At 39.9% G+C, this 13,308-nt stretch overlaps 1 protein-coding gene across 1 annotated transcript; it reads left to right on the plus strand.

The window, feature by feature from the left end:
• The first annotated feature begins 702 nt into the window (after positions 1-702).
• On the plus strand, positions 703-13,308 carry LOC117343115 (lithostathine-1-alpha-like). The gene is made up of 5 exons (XM_033905429.1): positions 703-941; positions 3,348-3,487; positions 10,090-10,178; positions 11,813-11,900; positions 12,646-13,308. The coding sequence occupies exons 1-5, from the start codon at positions 799-801 to the stop codon at positions 12,861-12,863; spliced, it is 678 nt and encodes a 225-aa protein (XP_033761320.1). The 5' UTR covers positions 703-798; the 3' UTR covers positions 12,864-13,308.

A 13,308-nucleotide genomic window follows, 5' to 3' on the forward strand; every position in this document is an offset into this window, starting at 1 on the left:
CCTCTGTCTATAAATTAATAAATTTTCTATCAACTAGTAAAGTTAAAGAATTAAGTAATCTGGGCAAGTTTTATACCACGCATCTTTACCACGTTCTACTCTGATGGCTTCTAGTAACTAGGAGTTTGATCCATACTATTCATTTCCTTATTGAGTCACACACACATATATTATATATATAAACATGTGCATGCTATAATGTCATATGTGCATTGCTCTACCCGAGCTGACTTGTACTATTTTTGTATTCTTGTAATTATATTATGTCGATGAGATGTAATTCTCAAGATTAATAAAGAATTGACTATAGTCATTTATATACCCCTGACGGACGTCCATTCGGACCAACAACAACAGTGATAAGTATCAGTCGTTTTACTTAGTAGTAAAAAAGCATACTTAGAGACATGCTAGATTGGCGTTTCTGGTACTTGACATGCCCATGCTTGAATTCATCATAATGCTATGAGTTATGTATCCGGGATGTAAGCTAAAGTACATACTTAATCTTAAGCATATTACAAATATGATAATACACATATGTACAATGTGACACAAACACTTGAAATAGATGATTTTCAAGACAGATTTCGGAAAGGGAGGTAAGTGCGGACAGACGCCTTTTAAGATACTGTCATGTTAGAAGTACGCACTCCTAACAAGATTAACTTTTTCCTTGTACATTCACCAACATCCTGTTTGAGTCATACTAATAAATAACTGGATGTACAAAATGTGACTTCTACGGCAGGTCATTTAGTTGTTTATCTTTAGTGAGAACAAAGGCGACTTGTCAAGATGTTCCATCCATCTTTTGGCTTGATTCTGGTTTTCTCTCAGTTATACAATACCTGTATATCAAGCGGACAGCCTCTACCACCTGATCGCCAAGCGAGGGTTCATGAAGCTCGCATGGAACAGAGAATTTTGTCGGATATTAGGTAACCGCTATTTTAACTATATGTACATGTGTAACCGTTATTTATTTACTTGAATAGCATCTTATCATAATGGTGACTTATTCAGGCCATGGGACACTGTCCGCCAAGGAAAGAGCAACAGAGCACGCATTAAGAACTACAATATTAAGGCGTCTAGTGACAAAATGAAAGCACCCGTGCGACAAAATTACGCGACAGTGCGCGATTAGAATTTGTCACTATGGCGGTGTAATTTTGGCGCACGAGATACTGCCACTCTACACTTGGCAAGCTGCCACTCTACACTTAGCAAACTGCCACTCTACGCTTGGCAAACTGTCAATTTGCTATGCGCGATGTTACTTTTCACTTGGGGCGCTGTCACTCCTCGTTTGGCGCACTGTCATTCCTCGCTTGGTGCAATATCATTCCTCGTTTGGCCCACTGTCACTCCTCGCTTGGCGCACTGTCATTCCTCGTTTGGCGCACTGTCATTCCTCGTTTGGCGCACTGTCACTCCTCGCTTGGCGCACTGTCACTCCTCGCTTGGCGCACTGTCACTCCTCGTTTGGAGCACTGTCACTCCTCGCTTGGCGCACTGTCACTCCTCGTTTGGCGCACTGTCATTCCTCGCTTGGCGCACTGTCACTCCTCGCTTGGCCACTATCGTTCTTGGCTTGGCGCATTGTCACTAAATTTGCTATGCGTGATGTCACTTTTTGCTTATCACACTGTCACTCTTTGCTTTGTGCACTGTCATTTCAAAACTCTTTTTCGCAAGACTTAGATAAGGCAGTCTAATATACTCTTCATGGATGGACTGTTCTTAAAGTGCTTGATCAAAATTGTAAAATTTCATGGACCCGCGTGTCACATCCCCCTTCACTATAGTTTATATGGGAAACATATTTTAGCATAATTTGTTTCATTTTCATTGAACATTGATTAGAATTTGGCCAGTGTTAACTTTATCTCAATGTCATGTTACCAGAGTTTCCATTACTCATGAAAGAACATGAAAGAACATGAAAGAACAGAATGTGCAAGTTTCATATTCATCAGGTAAAAATTGGCAGAAATTTTTTTTCTGACAAAAATTCAGATGTTTTGCTTATTTTTGAACTTAGTTTAAAATTTAAGATTATGATGAAATAATAAAAAAAAAAAAATCAAGACGGTTTATTTGGGTCACATTAAAAAGAAAACAAAACTTGCTGTTATGAAAGTGTGTGCAAGAATGATGCAGATATTACACTTTGAAGAATGTTTCCCGTCAAAATTCAAAATTGTTCAAAAATTAAAATTAAAATGTATTTTCTTTCGTTTGACACCTATGACACATATACACTTGATAATTTGCACACTTACAGCATGAGTTGCTGGTTGCAATAGTTATTAAATAGTTGACATTGACCAACATCGTTCAAGGTCACAGCAATAAAACGACTGTTGAAATGACGGAGTTGAAGAGAAAAATTAAGAAAACATTGGCATAGCCTATCTGAGATCATGGCCTAGATGTAAATCCCATATTTTGGTCGAAGTGACAGAAACTTTCAAAATCTTCTCAATCAGATTTGATTGGATCTCTTCAGGGATGGAAAGGTCTTAAGGTGATCTATCACAACTGTAAATTTAGAGCCCCTCGGTGTCCACAGCCGTCGACCCCTCGGTGTCCACAGCCGTTGACCCCTCGGTGTCCACAGCTGTTGAACCCTCGGTGTTCACAGCCGTCAAGCCCTCAGTGTCCACAGCTGTCGAGCCCCCGGTGTCCACAGCCGTCCACCCCTCGGTGTCCACAGCCGTCCACCCCTCGGTGTCCACAGCCGTCCACCCCTCGGTGTCCACAGCCGTCGACCCTCGGTGTCCACCGCCGTCGAACCCTCGGTGTCCACAGCCGTCAAACCCTCAGTGTTCAAATGAAATGTCCAACATAAACAAGCATAATTTAAAATTATACAGTCGATTGACGCAAATAGCTATTTGAAATGAAAATTGAAATTATTTTGCTATCAGAAAAATACGCATTTCAATTCTGAGTGTCAGAATTTACTTGCTCGGCGAAACAATGTCGAAGTGTTTGAATTAACCATGCAGTATTACGAGCGTGAAACAATCTCAAAACATAGGATGGGGTCCGTGCGCTACATGAAAAGTGAAACAAAATTCATTTCGGAGCAATACGGAAACATTTTCGTACTAGGCCTCAATCTCACACTTAAACTTGGAGTCCCGGTGTTCACACTTGAGCAACCTCCGGGTAGGCGTTGTACACGATGGTCTTGTCATATCGAAGACTTCACAGATAGTTAAAGGGATCATAACGTAGTGTTTTCTCTTCCTTCAAGACGATGACAGATTTATAATCATTCATTTGATTGAAGTAATGGGTTGTTGTACTTCCACTTCTTTTCTGTGACTGTTTAGGTCATTTGTAATGCAGACCTGTTCCACTGACTACAAACCGGGCATCCTTTCGTCAAAGATCCAGAACCTGACTACACGTATTGTGGCGATAGAGAAACTACTTCTGTCACAACGGAGGAGGGAGTGTACTGCTTTGTTTGGTGATTAAATACATTTTATTTTTGTTTGTTTGAAAAAATGTTTTCAAATTTAAAGATAAAATAACATAACAAATTTGAAATCAACTTCATGTCAAAACAATAACATTTTGTCAAATAATTGGTCACCATACCCAATAATTTCAAAAATGACATGACGATCCCTGAGTCTCCATATTTTATCAAAAGCGATTCATTATAACAGTTAACGGCGAGTGTGCCATTTTATTTTGTAGAAAATAACAGAATGACTAGATTCGTTAGAAATATGCTGGAAATGGCCCACTGTTCTAAGTTTAAATTTTCCTCAGTATAATAAATACATACGTTTTTCAAACATATTACTCTATGCGATAACATTAGCAGAATACTGACGTTACCATGGTAACACGGGTATTTATTGCTGTGAAGCAAATGCCCAATGAGTTATGAAGGCTACTACAGCTGAATATTGAATGAAAAATATATAATTGGTAGAGTGAGTTTCATTTCTGTATTAACTAGTTGTCTTGTTAGCGTCGTAGTCTTGAATTCTCACGTTGTTGCTCAACTTGGAACTCATCGAGTGTTACTCACCAACAACTTGAATGTTACTTTCGAATTCCACAGTAGTGTGACTCTCGAACTTCTCAAATGTGACTCGAGCTCCTCAAATGACTCTCGAGTTCCTCTAATGTGACTCGAACTTCTCAAATGTGACTCGAGTTCCTCAAATGTGACTCGAACATATCAAATGTGACTCGAGCTCCTCAAATGTGACTCGAGCTCCTCAAATGTGACTCGAGCTCCTCAAATGTGACTCTCGAGCTCCTCTAATGTGACTCTCGAGCTCCTCAAATGTGACTCTCGAGCTCCTCTAATGTGACTCGAGCTCCTCAAATGTGACTCGAGCTCCTCAAATGTGACTCGAGCTCCTCAAATGTGACTCGAGCTCCTCTAATGTGACTCTCGAGCTCCTCTAATGTGACTCTCGAGCTCCTCTAATGTGACTCGAGCTCCTCAAATGTGACTCGAGCTCCTCAAATGTGACTCGAGCTCCTCAAATGTGACTCGAGCTCCTCAAATGTGACTCGAACATATCAAATGTGACTCGAGCTCCACAAATGTGACTCTCGAGCTCCTCAAATGTGACTCTCGAGCTCCTCTAATGTGACTCGAGCTCCTCTAATATGACTCTCGAGCTCCTCAAATGTGACTCTCGAGTTCCTCGAATGTGTCTCTCGCTCCTCAAATGTGACTCGAGCTCCTCGAATGTGACTCGAGCTCCTCAAATGTGACTCGAGCTCCTCAAATGTGACTCTCGAGCTCCTCTAATGTGACTCGAGCTCCTCAAATGTGACTCTCGAGTTCCTCGAATGTGTCTCTCGCTCCTCAAATGTGACTCGAGCTCCTCGAATGTGACTCGAGCTCCTCAAATGTGACTCGAGCTCCTCAAATGTGACTCTCGAGCTCCTCTAATGTGACTCGAGCTCCTCAAATGTGACTCGAGCTCCTCTAATGTGACTCTCAAGCTCCTCAAATGTGACTCTCGAGCTCCTCTAATGTGACTCGAGCTCCTCAAATGTGACTCGAGCTCCTCTAATGTGACTCTCAAGCTCCTCAAATGTGACTCGAGCTCCTCTAATGTGACTCTCGAGCTCCTCTAATGTGACTCTCGAGCTCCTCTAATGTGACTCTCGAGCTCCTCTAATGTGACTCTCGAGCTCCTCTAATGTGACTCGAGCTCCTCTAATGTGTCTCGAGCTCCTCAAATGTGACTCTCGAGCTCCTCTAATATGACTCTCGAACTCCTCAAATGTGACTCGAGCTCCTCAAATGTGACTCTCGAGCTCCTCAAATGTGACTCGAGCTCCTCAAATGTGACTCTCAAGCTTCTCAAATGTGACTCGAGCTCCTCAAATGTGACTCTCGAGCTCCTCAAATGTGACTCTCGAACTCCTCAAATGTGACTCTCGAGCTCCTCAAATGTGACTCTCAAGCTTCTCAAATGTGACTCGAGCTCCTCAAATGTGACTCGAGCTCCTCAAATGTGACTCGAGCTCCTCAAATGTGACTCGAGCTCCTCTAATGTGACTCGAGCTCCTCAAATGTGACTCGAGCTCCTCTAATGTGACTCGAGCTCCTCTAATGAGACTCGAGCTCCTCTAATGTGACTCTCGAGCTCCTCTAATGTGACTCTCGAGCTCCTCTAATATGACTCTCGAACTCCTCAAATGTGACTCGAGCTCCTCAAATGTGACTCTCGAGCTCCTCAAATGTGACTCGAGCTCCTCAAATGTGACTCTCAAGCTTCTCAAATGTGACTCGAGCTCCTCAAATGTGACTCTCGAGCTCCTCAAATGTGACTCTCGAACTCCTCAAATGTGACTCTCGAGCTCCTCAAATGTGACTCTCAAGCTTCTCAAATGTGACTCGAGCTCCTCAAATGTGACTCGAGCTCCTCAAATGTGACTCGAGCTCCTCAAATGTGACTCGAGCTCCTCTAATGTGACTCGAGCTCCTCAAATGTGACTCGAGCTCCTCTAATGTGACTCGAGCTCCTCTAATGAGACTCGAGCTCCTCTAATGTGACTCTCGAGCTCCTCTAATGTGACTCTCGAGCTCCTCTAATGTGACTCAAGCTCCTCTAATGTGACTCTCGAGCTCCTCTAATGTGACACTCGAGCTCCTCTAATGTGACTCGAGCTCCTCTAATATGACTCGAGCTCCTCTAATGTGACTCGAGCTCCTCAAATGTGACTCGGGCTCCTCAAATGTGACTCGAGCTCCTCAAATGTGACTCGAGCTCCTCAAATGTGACTCGAGCTCCTCTAATGTGACTCGAGCTCCTCAAATGTGACTCGAACTCCTCTAATGTGTCTCGAGCTCCTCAAATGTGACTCTCGAGCTCCTCTAATGTGACTCGAGCTCCTCTAATGTGACTCTCGAGCTCCTCTAATGTGACACTCGAGCTCCTCAAATGTGACTCTCGAACTCCTCAAATGTGACTCGAGCTCCTCAAATGTGACTCGAGCTCCTCTAATGTGACTCTCGAACTCCTCAAATGTGACTCGAACTCCTCTAATGTGTCTCGAGCTCCTCAAATGTGACTCTCGAGCTCCTCTAATGTGACTCTCGAGCTCCTCTAATGTGACACTCGAGCTCCTCAAATGTGACTCTCGAACTCCTCAAATGTGACTCGAACTCCTCAAATGTGACTCGAGCTCCTCAAATGTGACTCGAGCTCCTCTAATGTGACTCTCGAACTCCTCAAATGTGACTCGAACTCCTCTAATGTGTCTCGAGCTCCTCAAATGTGACTCTCGAGCTTCTCAAATGTGTCTCGAGCTCCTCAAATGTGACTCGAGCTCCTCTAATGTGACTCTCGAGCTTCTCAAATGTGTCTCGAACATATCAAATGTGACTCGAGCTCCTCAAATGTGACTCGAGCTCCTCAAATGTGACTCGAGCTCCTCTAATGTGACTCTCGAGCTCCTCAAATGTGACTCTCGAGCTCCTCTAATGTGACTCTCGAGCTCCTCTAATGTGACACGAGCTCCTCTAATTGACTCTCAAGCTCCTCAAATGTGACTCGAGCTCCTCTAATGTGACTCTCGAGCTCCTCTAATGTGACTCTCGAGCTCCTCAAATGTGACTCGAGCTCCTCTAATGTGACTCGAGCTCCTCTAATGTGACTCTCAAGCTCCTTTAATGTGACTCTCGAGCTCCTCAAATGTGACTCTCAAGCTCCTCAAATGTGACTCGAACTCCTCTAATGTGACTCTCGAGCTCCTCTAATGTGACTCTCGAGCTCCTCAAATGTGACTCTCAAGCTCCTCAAATGTGACTCTCAAGCTCCTCAAATATGACTCTCGAGCTCCTCTAATGTGACTCGAGCTCCTCTAATGTGACTCTCGAGCTCCTCTAATGTGACTCTCGAGCTCCTCTAATGTGACTCTCGAGCTCCTCAAATGTGACTCGAACTCCTCAAATGTGACTCGAGCTCCTCAAATGTGACTCGAACTCCTCAAATGTGACTCGAACTCCTCTAATGTGTCTCGAGCTCCTCAAATGTGACTCTCGAGCTTCTCAAATGTGTCTCGAACATATCAAATGTGACTCGAGCTCCTCAAATGTGACTCGAGCTCCTCAAATGTGACTCGAGCTCCTCTAATGTGACTCTCGAGCTCCTCAAATGTGACTCTCGAGCTCCTCTAATGTGACTCTCGAGCTCCTCTAATGTGACACGAGCTCCTCTAATTGACTCTCAAGCTCCTCAAATGTGACTCGAGCTCCTCTAATGTGACTCTCGAGCTCCTCTAATGTGACTCTCGAGCTCCTCAAATGTGACTCGAGCTCCTCTAATGTGACTCGAGCTCCTCTAATGTGACTCTCAAGCTCCTCTAATGTGACTCTCGAGCTCCTCAAATGTGACTCTCAAGCTCCTCAAATGTGACTCGAACTCCTCTAATGTGACTCTCGAGCTCCTCTAATGTGACTCTCGAGCTCCTCAAATGTGACTCTCAAGCTCCTCAAATGTGACTCTCAAGCTCCTCAAATATGACTCTCGAGCTCCTCTAATGTGACTCGAGCTCCTCTAATGTGACTCGAGCTCCTCTAATGTGACTCTCGAGCTCCTCTAATGTGACTCTCGAGCTCCTCTAATGTGACTCTCGAGCTCCTCTAATGTGACTCGAGCTTCTCTAATGTGACACTCGAACTCCGCAAATCATTCATGTGACCCACGCTTCATCGCCATCTGGATCATGATTTCAAACAGTTCATTTTGTAACGACTTGACAAAAAAGCAGACCTCTTCTTTTAGCCTTTGTAGTACCAACAGGGTACTGACTCCATCATAAATAGATATAAATATTAAACTTTTTTCCGAGTGTGATTTCGCTTTACTCCATTCTTGAGTAAATGCTTTACTTCACATACACTTTAAAAGCATTACAATGAAGGCAGCTAATTTATATAATATAATGTGCCGTGTGTAACAAACTTGAGGATCGTTATCGATTGATACTATGATACAAAACAATACAATTGTAATGCATTACAAAACAATACAATTGTGATACATTACAAAACAATACAATTGTGATACATTACAAAACAATACAATTGTAATAAATTACAAAACAATACAATTGTAATCATTACAATACAATACAATTGTAATACATTACAATACAATACAATTGTAATTCATTACAAAACAATACAATTGTGATACATTACAAAACAATACAATTGTAATACATTACAAAACAATACAATTGTAATACATTACAAAACAATACAATTGTGATACATTACAATACAATACAATTGTAATACATAACAAAAACAATACAATTGTGATACATTACAAAACAATACAATTGTAATACATTACAATGCAATACAATTGTAATACATTACAAAACAATACAATTGTGATACATTACAATACAATACAATTGTAATACATTACAAAACAATACAATTGTAATACATTACAAAACAATACAATTGTAATACATTACAATACAATACAATTGTAATACATTACAAAACAATACAATTGTGATACATTACAAAACAATACAATTGTGATACATTACAATACAATACAGTTGTGATACATTACAAAACAATACAATTGTGATACATTACAAAACAATACAATTGTGATATATTACAATACAATACAATTGTGATACATTACAAAACAAGACAATTGTGATACATTACAAAACAATACAATTGTGATATATTACAATACAATACAATTGTGATACATTACAAAACAATACAATTGTGATACATTACAAAACAATACAATTGTGATACATTGCAATACAATACAATTGTGATATATTACAATACAATACAATTGTGATACATTACAAAACAATACAATTGTGATACATTACAAAACAATACAATTGTGATACCGTACATTACAACCGTACAATACAATTGTAATACATTACAAAACAATACAATTGTGATACATTACAAAACAATACAATTGTGATACATTACAAAACAATACAATTGTGATACATTACAAAACAATACAATTGTGATACATTACAATGCAATACAATTGTGATACATTACAAAACAATACAATTGTGATACATTACAATACAATACAATTGTAATACATTACAAAACAATACAATTGTGATACATTACAAAACAATACAATTGTGATACATTACAAAACAATACAATTGTGATACATTACAAAACAATACAATTGTGATGCATTACAAAACAATACAATTGTGATACATTACAAAACAATACAATTGTGATACATTACAAAACAATACAATTGAAACACATTACAATACAATACAATTGTGATACATTACAAAACAATACAATTGTAATACATTACAAAACAATACAATTGTAATACATTACAAAACAATACAATTGTAATACATTTCAAAACAATACATGTACAATACAATTGCATTTGTGCGAAATAAATGTACAAAAATATAAAACACGGTCAATATTTATAACATGATAACTATGAATAAAGATATCTAGAAGGTGCTGATATATTGTATGTATTTTATACAATTATTTTCCGTCTTAAATGACTGCAGGATCTTTTTCAGGAAGTCTTGAATCGAACCCAGTTGTGGATGTGTTTGAGGATCAATGTTATTACTTTGGCCAGGAGAATGTGACATGGATAGAGGCTCAGGTATACACCGTCGGTAAATTATTACTTAGATAGAGGCTCAGGTATACACCGTCGGTAAATTATAACTAAGATAGAGGCTCAGGTATACACCGTCGGTAAATTATAACTTGGATAGAGGCTCAGGTATACACCGTCGGTAAATTATAACTTGGATAGAGGCTCAGGTATACACAGTCGGTAAATTATAACTTGGATAGAGGCTCAGGTATACACCGTCGGTAAATTATAACTTAGATAGAGGCTCAGGTATACACCGTCGGTAAATTATAACTTAGATAGAGGCTCAGGTATACACCGTCGGTAAATTATAACTTGGATATATAGAGGCTCAGGTATACATTCGGTAAATTATAACTTGGATAGAGGCTCAGGTATACACCGTCGGTAAATTATAACTTGGATAGTGTCCCAGGTATACACCGTCGGTAAATTATACCTTGGATAGAGGCTCAGGTATACACCGTCGGTAAATTATAACTTAGATAGAGGCTCAGGTATACACCGTCGGTAAATTATAACTTGGATAGTGTCCCAGGTATACACCGTCGGTAAATTATACCTTGGATAGAGGCTCAGGTATACACCGTCGGTAAATTATAACTTAGATAGAGGCTCAGGTATACGCCGTCGGTAAATTATAACTTGGATAGTGTCCCAGGTATACACCGTCGGTAAATTATGACCTGGATAGAGGCTCAGGTATACACCGTCGGTAAATTATGACCTGGATAGAGGCTCAGGTATACACCGTCGGTAAATTATAACTTAGATAGAGGCTTAGGTATACACTGTCGGTAAATTATAACTTGGATAGGGGCTCAGGTATACACCGTCGGTAAATTATAACTTGGATAGAGGCTCAGGTATACACCGTCGGTAAATTATAACTTAGATAGAGGCTCAGGTATACACCGTCGGTAAATTATAACATGGATAGAGGCTCAGGTATACACCGTCGGTAAATTATGACTTGGTTAGGGGCTCAGGTATACACCGTCGGTAAATTATGACTTAGATAGAGGCTCAGGTATACACTGTCGGTAAATTATGACTTAGATATATAGAGGCTCAGGTATACACCGTCGGTAAATTATAACTTAGATATATAGAGGCTCAGGTATACACCGTCGGTAAATTATAACTTAGATAGAGGCTCAGGTATACACCGTCGGTAAATTATGACTTGGTTAGGGGCTCAGGTATACACCGTCGGTAAATTATGACTTGGATAGAGGCTCAGGTATACACCGTCGGTAAATTATAACTTGGATATACAGAGGCTCGGGTCTACACCGTCGGTAAATTATGACTTGGATATATAGAGGCTCAGGTATACACCGTCGGTAAATTATAACTTGGATATACAGAGGCTCGGGTCTACACCGTCGGTAAATTATGACTTGGATATATAGAGGCTCAGGTATACACCGTCGGTAAATTGAAACTGGAGACTGACATCAAGTTTAACATTAAAATAAAATTTAGCTGTCCTGAGAGCTCTTGATATCCAAGTTTCGAGAAAAATATCGTTAAGTATGCAAGAAAAACTAATTTACTTCTCTTTCATAGTAATTGAAATATTATCTTTTTTATCAACACCTTTGTAATTTCAAAATCAAACTTTCCCTCTTTAGGAGAAGTGTCAGTCAGTCGGGGCGAACCTCGTGACGGTACCGACCTCGGAACTCATTTATTTTCTCAGTGTGTCCCCTCATTTTCATGGTAAGTGGAGTCATGTCGGAGACTTGGACGTGGCGTTGGATATTTTGTGGGTATGGACTGGAGATGAGTACATTTAGTCCATATTGTGGTCCCTCATTGACAAGCAGGAAGGTAGCCAAAATTGGTCTTGCTGTCTTTGCCCCCTTGCAAAACTATTGGTTAACAAGTTGCATTTTAGGGGGATAATTAATTGGGATATTCAATGTGCAAAATCCTATCTCTCTCTTTTTTTTTCTAAAAATAACTCGCATTGCAACAAGACCCGAAGAGGTTTAGAATTACGTATTCTAGGCCTAGCTGACGTAAACATTTCCATCTTCCATCATCATTTTTAAATAAATAAATCCCCCGTTCATTTATCACGATTTACACATCTCATATGGTTAATCCTTCTGTCTATAAGTTAATAAATTTATTTTCAACTATTAAAGTTAAAGAATTAAGTATTCTGGGCAAGTTTTATACCGCGCATCTTTACCACGTTCTACTCTGATGGCTTTTAGTAACTAGGAGTTTGATCCATATTTTTTATTTAACTTATATATATATATATATACATGTTATAATGTCATATTCCAGTGCATTGCTCTACCCGAGCTGACTTCAATGATATTTTATTTGATTGTATGATCCCTAATCTCAAGACAAATAAAGAATTGAATTAATCTTATTTCGGAAAATCATCTAGGAAAAACACACAGGGAAAAGAAAACGTTTAATATGAGTAACTGTTGTCTGTATTCAGGTGCTCCATTTTGGATAGGCCTCAGATGGTCAGACAGAAACTGGAAATGGGTTACTGACGGTGAAGTTGTGGAGGAGAAGGCCACACAATGGGGAGTGGGTCAACCTAACGGACGGTCATCTAATCTATGTGTTGTAGTCAGTACAAAAGTGAAGAAATGGTATGACCGCATCTGTAAACGGACATTTTATTTTGTCTGCGAATTGGGATTATCCTAAACCCGCACGCGCTGTAACAGGGACTGGTAAACATGTCTGAGTATACCTGATCACCAGTTGTACAGGGACCGGAGAATTTCCTACAGCCTATGTTTGTTTGGTTGGACCTACCCAACTGTGTATAGTACATTGTCAGACATTTTTGGGGTTTTATCAAAATTCGGTAAAAATGACACTCTTTGACGTTCCTTTAATTTCATCTAGTCCCCCGAAATGTCAGATCATGTCTTAGAAATAGGACTATCAGAAACGCTACAAATACTCGTCCTACTCATCTCGTTCTCACCTGAAAGGGGAATAAGTCGAGGCGCGGTGTGATTGTGTTTGTTTTGAGAGATCATTCAGGTGGTTTAGATGCAAGTCCCGTGTTTTGTACACTAACAGTTTTATATATTGTACTTTTAATAATTAAGATTATTGAACTGTAAATAAAATGTAAATAGTA

Source organism: Pecten maximus, chromosome 15, assembly GCF_902652985.1.
Source record: "Pecten maximus chromosome 15, xPecMax1.1, whole genome shotgun sequence".
NCBI classification, from domain to species: Eukaryota; Metazoa; Mollusca; class Bivalvia; order Pectinida; family Pectinidae; genus Pecten; species Pecten maximus.